This window comes from Phaenicophaeus curvirostris, chromosome 9 (assembly GCF_032191515.1).
Source record: "Phaenicophaeus curvirostris isolate KB17595 chromosome 9, BPBGC_Pcur_1.0, whole genome shotgun sequence".
NCBI classification, from domain to species: Eukaryota; Metazoa; Chordata; class Aves; order Cuculiformes; family Cuculidae; genus Phaenicophaeus; species Phaenicophaeus curvirostris.
The window spans coordinates 17,694,452-17,707,276 of record NC_091400.1 but is presented as its reverse complement, the minus strand read 5'-3'; the positions used below and the strand labels follow the sequence as shown (position 1 = coordinate 17,707,276).

The 12,825-nt window shown below is 37.5% G+C and overlaps 1 protein-coding gene across 3 annotated transcripts in view; it reads left to right on the top strand.

Annotated features, from left to right (window-relative positions):
- MAPK8 (mitogen-activated protein kinase 8) overlaps positions 1–12,825 on the top strand; it is a 48,323-nt gene that overhangs the window by 21,679 nt on the left and 13,819 nt on the right. For all 3 annotated transcript variants that reach the window (XM_069864330.1, XM_069864332.1, XM_069864333.1), the window contains exons 2-6: positions 271–437; positions 3,005–3,134; positions 4,403–4,461; positions 4,597–4,735; positions 9,522–9,687. In XM_069864330.1, coding sequence (XP_069720431.1) covers positions 316–437; positions 3,005–3,134; positions 4,403–4,461; positions 4,597–4,735; positions 9,522–9,687 — 616 coding nt within the window. In that variant the 5' untranslated portion in view covers positions 271–315. The remainder of the gene's footprint in view (positions 1–270; positions 438–3,004; positions 3,135–4,402; positions 4,462–4,596; positions 4,736–9,521; positions 9,688–12,825) is intronic.

The following is a 12,825-nucleotide window of genomic DNA, read 5'->3' as shown; positions in this document are numbered from 1 at the left end:
GAGCATGCTGCAGGTCTTGAATTGAAGACATTTCTTCTTCTAGTCAAATGGGAATTTACACTGCTAGGTATCTACTACAGCTACATCCAAAACCCGTGTGAAGGGAAAGTTAGAAGTGCACATTTAACATCAAAGAAACAGGAAATGATACACTGAAAGACACTGTGCAATTTTTTTTTTCTTGCATGAACATGTTCATTGAGATGTTGCCTTTTGTCAGATTACCTACAGTTGTAAAATCATAGTTTTTCAAGTTTTATTTCTTTACAGGCCAGAAGCAAAATTTGGATGAAGCAATCTAACTAAGTTGCTGTCATGAGCAGAAGCAAGCGTGACAACAATTTCTACAGTGTTGAAATTGGAGACTCTACTTTCACTGTGTTGAAACGATATCAAAACTTAAAACCAATAGGATCAGGAGCACAAGGGATTGTATGGTAAGGTTTCTTGAAAATTTGCATATACTTTTAGGTTCCCTTGATAGAATTTTCTGAGTCCTTTAACTGTTATATGTTACTCAGGAGGAATGTGGAGAGCTACCATTTGTGTGCCAACTGCAATAGTAATAGTTAGCTATTTTTCCTCAGTGAGTACTATTGCTGTTGCTTTTTGACCTATGTCCTTTCCTGCTTCTGAACTGATGCCCTTCTGTGCAAATTCAGCCAGATGTGCTGGATCCCATAAATTAACCAGGGAAAAAAACCTGGATAAAGAAAGTAATCCTAATCCACACTGCTTGCAGTGAAACGATAACTACAAATACTCTATAATGTTTGACGCTTGAAAATGCTTTTACTTCTTGTAGTGGTTTGTTAAGGGTCTGTTGCATATAGCTTTGTAGTCCTTGATACCAGTTAGTGAGCATTTGTGATGCTTCTATCATTGTAATGTGTAAATACTTGATGCAGTTTAGAAAAATATGACTTGACAATATAATTCTTTGAATAAAGACTTCTGCTGTGTGGATTGAAGAGTGTCCGATTGATTTAAGATTAGTGACAACTAGCTTGTAGGCACTCTTTCCTGTTCAGTGACATTACCCCGAAGTTATTTGTTGGCTTAAGCTGCTTGAGACTTTTTTGAATGTTCTAGAGAAGGTTGTGGATGGCATAGTAACTTTAGAGACTTTCTAATTTATTATAACTCATAAGATACTAACCTGGGAAATAAAAATACAAATGAAACATCGAGGAGAATAAAGGTGGGGAAAAACATAATCTTTTCAAATACTTCTCCCTGTAACCTGTTGACTGCCTTGATCTTGTCTGGATCAGTGTTTAGAAAATGTGAGGCACAGGTGTGTTTTTGATTTGTATTTGTGTTTTAACTGGTTTAATAATGATGTGCTTACTGCAAATGAAAACTCAATGGCCAGTACTCCAGAAAGAATTGATTTTTGAACGGTAGCTTCTGGCATTAAAAATATTTGGTCTGTAAGTAGCAGCAGCAGAAAAACTGCTCTGAACTTTGTTTGCATGTGTGTTAATGAAAGGAGGACACAGGCAGTTGTTTGACGAAAGTCTGCTTAGTTGCTGGCAGAAATACTGTCCTTCTGATTCCTATTCATACCTTACTGCCTGATTTCCAAATTTACTGCCCCTCCCTGAGCCAAGGTCCTAAAACTGACCCTGTATTTACTCTCCTGTCATACTGTAATTGCCACTTCTGGTAACTGTAGCCTTTTTAGTTAAACCTCTCTGATTACCCTGAGGACTGAAGTGCTTGCTCACGTCCTTAAATCTTACCCCTGTCTGAAGGAGATAGGGGGTTATTCTTGTGGTTTGGGTTGGGGTTGTTGGTTTGTTTTGTACTTGTGTGTTTCTTTTTTTTTTAAAAAAAAACCAACAAAACCAAAACAACTGATTCGAGTTGATTTAGAGGAATATTAAGCAAATGGCCTAAAGGCTCAACCGTATCTAATACTGAAACAGACTGAGGCTACCACTAAATACTGGGTATGCAGAAGTGTAAATACTGCTACTGGAGTCCCATGTTGGCAATCTTTTCTGGCCAGTTCTTTGCTACTGTTTCAAAACGGGGAGGAATTCTAGATAGTGGAAGATGTAAACCAAAGAAAGTTACCAGCATATGTTATTCACATTTTTTATTTTTTTTCAGTAGTGACTAGATGTTTTGATGATGTAAAAACCAAAATAAATAAATCATTCAAGCCTACGTTCTATAGAGACAACATGCTTTTTAAGGTCACTAGTTGGATTTAGTAGATGCTGACTGTTTACTGGCAGATCTTCTTCATCAGGTTTGAGTACCATTCCTGATAACAGACAAGAAAACAGTATTTTCCCATTGGAGGCTTTTTTAATAACTGATAAATATTTCCCGAGTCTACATGGTAGTCATCTGTCACATTACCTCCTACAGGAACAAAAACCATGCCGTCCTGTCATAGAAATGTGATACTTATGGGAGTTGTCCCCATTAACAATCTTCGTCAGTTGAACAACCTGTATCACCGGGTCATATGACAGTCTTGGCACTGGTCTGCAAACAAAATGTCATTCTTCCTTTTTACCAAATAAAAGCCAGTGACATCAATATGTGAAGGCTTTGCTAATGTTTTTGTTATACCTTTGTATTACATAATCTACTTTTCCTTTCTCCTTCTTTATTTTCTCAGTGGGATTATTTTGCAGAAAATTGATATATTTTTATGTTGAAGTATTTTGGATCTTTTTTTTAGGAGATCTGTTCTGGAGTGCCAGTGAGTGGCAAGAGCTCAGTATCTTTAGTAAGATAGTTTAGAAAGAGGTCCTGCATTTTTTTTGGTGGAGATTGTCATGTGTTTGTACTAGGAAGCTGGGAAGCACTTCTAAATTTTGAATCGTTTAGCGTGTAAGATCACTTTGCTGTTACGCTCCCTAAAGCTCACAAATACTGGAAACATGGTTTATATACAGACAGGATACAAGGTATCTGAAAAAGGTGGCAGCTGCCTCAGCTTAAAAGATCTTGACACTGGTAATAATGATATTTTTAATTACAGTGCAGCTTATGATGCCATCCTTGAACGAAATGTTGCAATCAAGAAGTTAAGCCGACCATTTCAGAACCAAACCCACGCTAAAAGAGCCTACAGAGAGCTTGTACTTATGAAGTGCGTTAATCACAAAAATGTAAGTGCAGTGTCCTGCTTTAAATGTTAAAGAATTAACGCGGAGATTATTCTTTTACAAAAGTCTTAAAAGTGACTTCAGAGGATGGCCTCCTCTATATATAATAGAGATTTTCATTGCATGGCTGTGTTTCAATGATAAGTGTAGAAGGATCTTTCAGAAGAGCTGTTATTGGCTAATTTTCATGCCTGCCCAATCTTTTAAATACCCCTTTAGACTCAGGAAGGGAGTCAGTGTTACATTGCTAGATTTTACAGGCAGCTGGCAAATAAAAATGTCCTGAGGAATAAGTGCGTCCTTGTTTCATTGCTTCTGCTAGACAAATTAGGAGGAAAGAAGGCTGCAATATTTTTTTTTCCCCAGTGTGTGAATGAATTAGGAATCTTGTGTTGTGATAACAGGAACTGTCTGATGCTTAAGTAGCTTTGGAGTAGACCAGATCACAGAAGTGGAGAGAGAGTAACTGATAAATTTATCAGAGTTGGCCTACAGAAAATGGGTATTGGACATTTTCTTCCTTCAGAGACAGCTGTGTGCAGTCTTCCTCACCTTCCCTCTTTATAGTCCTTCAGAAAGATAACATTCCCCCCCCAGCTGCTAAGATGAGGAAAGTTGTAGGAGGCTTACTCTACCTTATAGGTACATGGGAAAATTTAATGTTTTTTCTAAAGAAGTTTATATGTGGATTCTCTGAAGGAAGTTTTACCCAATAGCATAATTTGTATGTTGATAGACTATTGCAAGCCTATCAGACTCTTGATGAGTAGTAGCTTGACCTGTTTCTGCACATCCCATCCATTCTTTGCAACAGGGAAATACCCTAAAGTGGCTTCAATAATCTGTTTTTCTCTTTGCGTGGACTTGCTGCTTCACCTCAGTCAATGGCAAAGTGGTATCTCTTAGGTAGTCTTTGTCAGTTTTTGATTTTATTTTTCCTCTCATGCATTAAAAATCTTACCATCTCTCTTCAAACTGAAAGTAGGAAACGAGAAAAGACTGACTAACTTCTTAGGTTTTAAGCTTTCAATATAGTCTTACTAATGCATGCTGAGTGTCTTTTGATTACGTGATTTGTAGAGGAGAATTATTATCTAAAATTATTAGCATCTATGACAACATGTTAGGTCTAGTTGAGCTGCTGAGCATCTTGATCTTCAACGAATACCAGGAGGCTCACATTGGAATATCGGGTATTGTGTTTGAAATGTTGACTTTGCAACTCTGCTATTGCTGTGGTGGAATTACACTTCCTCTCCCTCTTCCTACAGATAATCGGCCTGCTGAATGTGTTCACACCACAAAAATCCCTGGAAGAATTTCAAGATGTGTAAGTCTGGTTTGAACTGAAGCTGAGAATTCATTTTAGAAGTATTCACGCAGAAAGATTAAATAAGACAAGAATGCAATAAAATCACTGTATTATCTGATTATTGTTCCTTTTTTTTTTTTTTTGCTTCATAAGCTACATAGTGATGGAGCTCATGGATGCAAATCTGTGCCAAGTGATTCAGATGGAGCTAGACCATGAACGAATGTCATATCTTCTTTATCAAATGCTGTGTGGTATCAAACATCTTCATTCAGCTGGAATTATACATAGGGTAAGTGAATTCAACTGTAAATTTTGCATTGCACCTGGTTTTGTCTGGAGTATTTAAAAGCCAGAAAAAATACAGGTGTGGGGCACACAGGGTGATCTGTAGCCTGTGGCATGGGCAGAGAGAGAAAGGTGAAAGGTAATCATCACACTTCGCATTTTCCATTGTAATTCTGGAATGAACCTTTCGAACATTTGAATGATTTGGTAATAATCTGCCCAGAGTAAATAAAGGTTTTTGCAGTGAGTTATATTACCTCATCTAATTCTATCTAATGTTCTGTCTTAGTAGTCATGGCAGAAAGAATATCTGAAAGCATCTCTGCCTTTTCTCCTTTGGTAACCTAACCTGAAACCCCATTTTTTGAAACAGCTGCCTATTTTATTTCTGCTCTTTTACTAGCAGAGTAATGAATAAATACCTGAAATCTCTGGATAAACAAATGATGAAAAAGACTTGAGTGGAACTTACATACACCTGTGTGTCACAAAGCATTCACTGAGACTGCCTGCTAACAAAACTGACTACTGCTTTTTAAATGGGGCGGGGGGGGGGGGGTGCTGAATCCGGTAAAGGAAGTTCTGAATTTAAGGTGCCTGTTCAAGTTCAGCATCTCATTTATATTTGTACATACTGTAAAGCTTTCAAAAACTTTCAAATATAATCTCTTGGGAAATCATAAGTTTGTATCTCTACAATTCTACATCTTTCATTGTAATTTTTTTTAGAGTTTAAAAAGTTTTTGTTTCTGAAATGATGCAGTAGATATAATTTATTCATGTGTGATGCTTTCAGTCACAACTATGTAGTCTTCCTCTTGGCTAATGTACGCAGGAAAGTAAATTCCAAATGACAGTTCTGATTGCTGCCATGGGAGTTGCTGTTTTGATGCTTGTTCAGTTCAGTAATCTGCCTTGTTGTGGCCAGGGTGTTGAGTGGCCTGCAAGCTGGATCTGGTGGTACGACACTCCTGTTCGGAATGCTGGCTTTCCCTCAAGAGAATTTGAGCAATTGTTTGAGGAGAGAATACAGTTAAAATGGCCAAACACTGCTTCCTTTTGCTCAGGTAGCTCTAGTACTCAATCTGCTCCCTCATTCCAGTGAGGAGCTTAGGGAGGAAAGGTGAAGGCTTCCTTCCTGTGTGCTATTTGCCCTGAACTGATGCATTTGAAATAAATGGTTGAGGTGAGTTAGGCAGAAACATCACCTGCAACCAGGCACCACACTTGTGCTTCTTGGTCTGCATGTGAGCATTGAGACAGGTCAGTGGGCTTCTTGCATTATTCTAGGAATATAGGCAAAACTAGGGCACTACTCTTAACCACAGTTGTCCTATTATATTGCATATGACTGATATTATGCTGTCCTTTGTGTCCTAATGCATGTGCCTATGAGATTGAAATAATGGTTTTGTATTCAGCTTTGCATTTTCTGGTCTTCTCAGTACTTAGCTATGCAAGTTTAATGCTGTGGTTTTTTTCTAGGTCTTTCTATTTTTGGAAAACTGCATATTGTATGGATGTGCTAGAGTAGGTAACGTAAGAGTATCTCTTTCTGTGGATCTTGGCACAGGCAGGAGGGAGCTTCTAAAACTTCACTTGCCTCAAGTTTGTACTCCTATAAAGCAGGTATCAAACCACTGATCCTGTAGAACTCATGGATAAATATAAACTTTCATTCATTTATAGAAAAGAAGAAACTATTTGGGCAGTTGTTGGAGAGGAGTAAAGACAGTTTTGAGGATAGAATTCCTGCCTGTGTAAGTGTGGGTGAGGTCTTTGAAATGCTTCATATTGTGCAGTAATAACCTGTTCAAAAGAGACTATAGATAAAATTGCTATGTAAATCGTAACATACGTATGCATGAATGCTTTTGAAAGACATGGACAGATATATTTCACTTGCATGTCTTCATGGTAGATTTCAGTTGACAGCTTCTTTGGCTGTGTTAGGAGATTAAGCACGTTCAGGCAAAATGTTTGCATTATGCCTTTATACTTCAGGGTGTGAAGTATGAAAATAGTTTTTCTTTGTGGTTCAAGTTAAACAAGACCACAGAAGACAAGGAGTACATGCTTGAAAGGGGACCTAATTCACGTGGACTGCGTGGCTGCAATAGTAATGCTTTATGCCACTTTTCTGGGCTTTCAACACCACTGGTTTTAAGCTCTAAAGTAAATTACTTTGTTGAAATTAGTGCCTCCTTAAATATAGTCTGTGCTGCTGTGGCTTCCCTTAGAGCATTCTGGCTGTGAATCTACTGTACTTCTTCACTGTCTTCTAAAGTTTTAGCTTTTTTTCTATATTGGTAATTTCACATGGTTAACTGGGTTCTTCAGCTTCTAACACAGCTGCAAAAATCTCAGCATCTCAGTAACTTTACAAAGCTTGCTGAACGAGTGAAATTACAATAATCTGTATATGTGCCTGTAGCACTGGATACTATCTGCCACAAAAATAAGTGTTTTTTTCATAGCAGGCTAGAGGCACAGAATAAGGCAGAAGTCAAACACAAAGGCTTTCAGACCATTGCACCTCAGAGTTTTAGGAGGCATACTGGGCTGCCACATCGATAGCTAAGGATTTGGTCTTGGAAAGGTTCTTACTATAGCTCTACATGGGCTTTAACAGATGTTAACGAATGACCATTACTATGTTCAAACATCTGGCAGAGACAGAGTTTCTAGCAAGTGTAGACATACACATTCATTTCCATTTCGCTATCTGAATAGGGTGAATGATCAGCATTGCAGAGTTGTGCCTCACTGATTTGCTGAAGGACATGAAGTGTCTCGTTAGTCTTGCATGGAGGCTCTCAAACATTTTCTGCCTGATTTTGAGCACTTAACAAAAGTTCCTGATTATGGAAGCCCTCCACCCAAATCTTTCTTTAGAAAGAGAAAAGCCTGTAGAAACTGTGAATTACCTGCTAGAGGTGCCCCTTTCTGTCTGGTTAATAGGGGAGGCAGCTGTGAGTAATATCTAATTTTTAGGCACTGGGACTTCGCATTTTTAAGGTTAGGCGAAATATCTCCTGTGAAAGGCTGTGGGTATGTTTATACAGCCTGACTAACTTAATCACTCTTATAGGAGCTTTTGAGTCCTTGTTTGTTAAAGACATAATAGATATTGGTTCTGCATTAATTAGGATGCAGTGTAAGTCAACTCTTGCCTCCATCATTTTGAAGGACAGTTTTGGATTTGAAATTACAACATGTCCTTAGGCTTCATGACAGCCACCTGATGTTCAGAAATTAAGGATGGACAGTAGTCTGTAAGCTTTTGCCTTTTATTTCCATAGTGATTTTTATCTTACAAAGGGAAGATCTGTTAACATTTTCAGTGTTAATCCTGCAGCTTTGGGAAGGATGTGTGTAGTTAATACTATGAGCAAGCACCTTGTATTCTGCAATGAATATTCCCCAAGTAATAGAATGGGCAAAAATAAAGCTGATAATAAACAGGATTGTAGCAGAATTGGAAACATACATATTAAATAGCTGGATTCCGTTTAATACTCCAGTTCATTTGTGGTGTTTGAGAATCTTTGAAGCCAAAGTTGTCTGCAGTCTTTGTGCATTGTAAGTGTGGTTTGGAAGTGCATATGTGAATATGTAAGTATGCAAGACTTAATTATCCATTAAAATTCTATTGTTCTGGAACTCTTTTTGTGATTTCCATTCTGCCTTGCCTTTTTTGCAGCTTTCTTAGCTTTCTGAGGAGTTTGCTGAAAGCCATACAAGTATAAATGAAAACAGATAGCCACTTTTAAGTCTTTATGAAACAGTGGAAGATAGGGTGCTTCTCAAATGCCTGCAGCTCAAATGCTGGAGTCTTCTGCCACATCTTGGGGTTTTTTATCTCATTAATTGTAGAGTATAGGCAGAAGGGATCCAAGCCTTATCTATGTCGACCTGTGTGTTATGAATTATTTTATGATGGAGAAGTTATTCTGAAGGTACTCTGTAATATTTGCTCTGTGACATTCAGATGTGCGTAAGATCATTCTGAGATAATGACAGGGTATGCCTGTTGTCTCCATATAAATAGATGTTGTAAAGCCACTATTCTCAATGTGGTTTTAGGGTTCAAGTGAAGAGAGTATGGTTACCAAGTTTCCAACTAAGACAATCTGAATCTGCATCAGGGCATTTTCCACTCCAATTAAATGATTGTGTTAATTTCTGGGGGATTTTCAATGGTGCCCTCGTGGGTTTGGTCACCAAAATAGTATAAAACAAAATCCTAGATAGGAAACTAGACCTGTGTGAGCACGGGGATTTCCTTCCTGTTCAGAGAAACATCTGCATTGGTTCAAAAGCAGTAATGCAGCCTTAAGTAGCAAGTAAAGGGTTTACATTTTATATTTGTTTTTATAATCCTTGTATCAAGGTGATTATTGCATCAAATTATTTTGGCAATTGTCGTGTTTCTTCTGTTCTGCGTTGTAGTAATATCCATTTTTCCAGTGAGAAGTTTCTAGAACTTTCCTCAGAGCTAACATTTCCTACTAACTTCAATTTATTTCAGACATTGCTAACATATCTTTTAACACTGGTTTTATTTTCCTCCTTTAATTGCTATTTAAATCTACAAGCACAATAAGGGAATTAATTATGTACTCTGCTGAATGCACATGAATTCATGCAAGGGGAAAAAAAACTGCAGTTATAGCAATGGCCTAGTTGTATGCTGGTGTTTAATGTTAGCAGTATTATCTTTTAGAAATGTAAACCACAGAGTACTTTGTGCTTGTCTTAGCAGTCATATATGATGTTTCTTTTTAAAGGATTTAAAGCCCAGTAATATAGTAGTAAAGTCAGACTGCACTTTGAAGATTCTTGACTTTGGACTGGCCAGAACTGCAGGAACTAGTTTTATGATGACGCCTTATGTAGTGACTCGTTACTACAGAGCACCAGAGGTCATCCTAGGGATGGGATACAAAGAAAACGGTCAGCAAATATAGTCTTTCTTTGGCATAGCTTTATTTTTTGTTTGGCACACCACATTTTACATGTTGATGTTTTTTTTCAAGCTGTAGAAATTTTATAAATTAGCCTTGTGACCAAAATGCAGATTCTGGATACACCAATTTGTTTATTCAACTCAACCCATTAGAAATGTTTGCATTTAATAGGAGAAGAAATTGAGGGCCTTGTTTGTTTAAAAATTTAAATAACTTGCTTGGTAGGTTAAGTTTCACCTAGGAAGAGCTGGAAATGTATTTTCTCAATAAGTGGTATGTAGCTTAATAAACCTTCACCTGACTTTATTCTTGATCAGGATGTAAACTGTAATTCATCAGTAAAAGTGTACCCTAAATTTAATGTCCAAATAACTATATTCAATATAGCTTTTCAGGATATAAAGGCTACTGAGGAACAAACGTGCCAAAACTACCTGCTGTGGCATTACTTTTTATTAAAACAAGCCTACTTTAAACCTCTTGCACTAAGATTTTAGTTAGTGTTGCCGAAGAAAAATTTGATTATACACTTGAGACAGGAACGCAGAGAGTACTGTTGTGGAGCATCAAAGATTCTCTGAGGTCCATGATAAATTCCAAGGAAATTTATTTACTTTGTTCCTCTGCTTGCATACTTTTCCCTCCTTTTTATAGTTGCTCTGTGGCTTTTCTTCTCTTGATATCTTCTACAAGTAAAATAAGGAAAGGATACATCACTTGAGGGAAACACATGATCGAGTACATTGCATCTTCTGAATGAAAGAACTGGTATCCTTTAGGAAACCAAAGGAGCATATCATACCTGAAATTCTGTTATAGTGGCCCTAATTCTGTTACCATTTCATTGAAGCACCGTCACTGTGGTCAGTTCAGCTCCCTTGGTTTTTCTACCTCAAGCAGGCGTGGTGCACAGAGGGCGAGGGTATTTTAAACACTCTGGTAACTTCTCCAGTGAGGCCTGTGAGATATGATGTGCTTGAGACTTCGTTAGCTGTCTCCTGGTGATGTGAGGCATGGCTCCTCTGGGGCTTGCTCTGCTTTTCAGGATTTTTAATATAGTCTGCAAGCTTCCTTGGCAACCATTACCACAAGTGACTCCAGGTAATGTGTAAACAATAACTGCTATGTAATGTATTAAAGCCAAGAAGCATAACTTCTGTCAGTGTTGAAAATGAGAGACGCCAGCTCAAAAGAATGAGAATACATCTTTTTTGCAAGGCTATGGTTTTCATTTCTGTTTAAATTGTTAGTGTGCATGAGAAAATGTACGTTCCTTCAAATGGCCTCTATGGTTGGCTGTTTCTCCTGTAACTTAGAAGTCAGAGGTTGAGCGGAGTAAGATTAAAGTTATTTTTTTAACTGCTAAAATTCTGTAGAAAGCATATATTTAAGTTTATCTTTTTATTTTTCTTCCCCAAGACTTTACATTATCCAGTTAAGAGACATTAGACCAAAGAACTTAACTCTGTAGTCTGAGTCATGCAGCTGCCTTGCAGAAGGAATTGATAAAATGGAAATCACAAATTTTCTGAATTGGCTTGCTCAGTTTACAGTTTTCTTGTAAATATGAAGAAATTTTGATTTGCAAAAATGTGAAACATTCTTTTCACTAAAACATTGCTTAGGTGGTTATTGGAGTTAAAGAGATTCTGTTCTAGAGCACCCAGTCATGCTAGTGACAGTCCTATACCTTAAGCAAGCATGAATTGTGTTATGCAGTAGAATAGAAATAAATATTTGGTTTCATCTGAAAAACTATGATGTCTTCCCAAAAGCCAAACACATGGTCATTGAATCGAGAATTAACAGTTTAGGAGAATGTGAAAAGAAATCTGTTGGCTAACAGAGTCAGAAGACAATCTGCATTGTACTGTTGTCATTAAAAGGCCATTTACATAAACTGTTACTCAGTCGCTGCTGGATGAGTTCCTCATTGTGGAGCTCCTCTGACACCTGCAGACAAGGCTGCGGACAGGAGGCAGGCAGGTATCATGGATATACTTACAGTAAGAACTGTGGACTGTCCAGGATCCTCACCTGTTACCATTGATGCCTGGTTTAGACCTTTAAAACCATAGTTAAGTTAACTTTTAACTTGTTTAATTTAGAGTTAAATATTGAAAGTTGGCAGCTAACTAATGGTTAACATTAACTTTTAGTGTATTTGAACAGTGTCATCTGCAGCTTTATGCTGTTTCAGTGCCCTGCTGAACTTCCCCTTCTAACAAGGTGTGAGAGGATTGCAATATGTTTTGATGACTGAGATGAGTACTTCAGGGCAGTATTCCTTTGGTACTATACTACACGCATATGAAATGTTTAATTGCAATATTTAATTTAAAAGCATATTTGGTTATATTGCAATAAGACACCAGGCCTTACACACTCAAGGACTCAGAGCTGAAGGACGTGAAAACTGTTCATGTACCCATACCTTAACATATGCATGCAGTTGCGTGCACAATTATCAGGATGAAAGAGGACTGAAAAGCAGGGAAATCCCAAACCATCTGAAGCTACTGTTTCCAGGTTTCCTAATGCGTACACTGAGCTTGAACTTAATTTTCGTTTAGATGTTTTTCTGTTAGAATTATAGAAAACAATGAGTTCATTTCAAGCAAGGCTTTTAACAGATTTTTACAGATCTGAAAAATCCGTCTAAAGTTTTGACTTACTAATCTATAGAAGTATTCATAGGAGCAGTCTTCTATGTATGAGTTGGTCTAGCTTCATAAAAAAGTTAGAGATCTGTAAATAGACAGGTTTTGTTTGATTAATGAAAGCAGCAAACCAAAAAACTCTAAACATTACAAGATTGGTTTTGTAGGATGACCAGAGGAATTTTCTAATGCTTTTCTTTGCCTCTGAAGTGATTCGTCTTCTGAGGCATGACAGTAAGTCATTGACTCATATTATTTCTTTTCTCAGACTTCTCTATGCAATTATGGGTGTTGGTTTTATCGTTCAGGACACAATGCAGAACATATGAGTATATTTTGGGTTGTGATGGCAGCAGATTGTTTCGCAGGTGAAAAAGACAACATTCAGAATTCTATTTAAAAGTTAAATGCAAAAACTTCGCTTCAAATCATTGAGTCTCTGAGCTAAAGAACATGTACTTCTC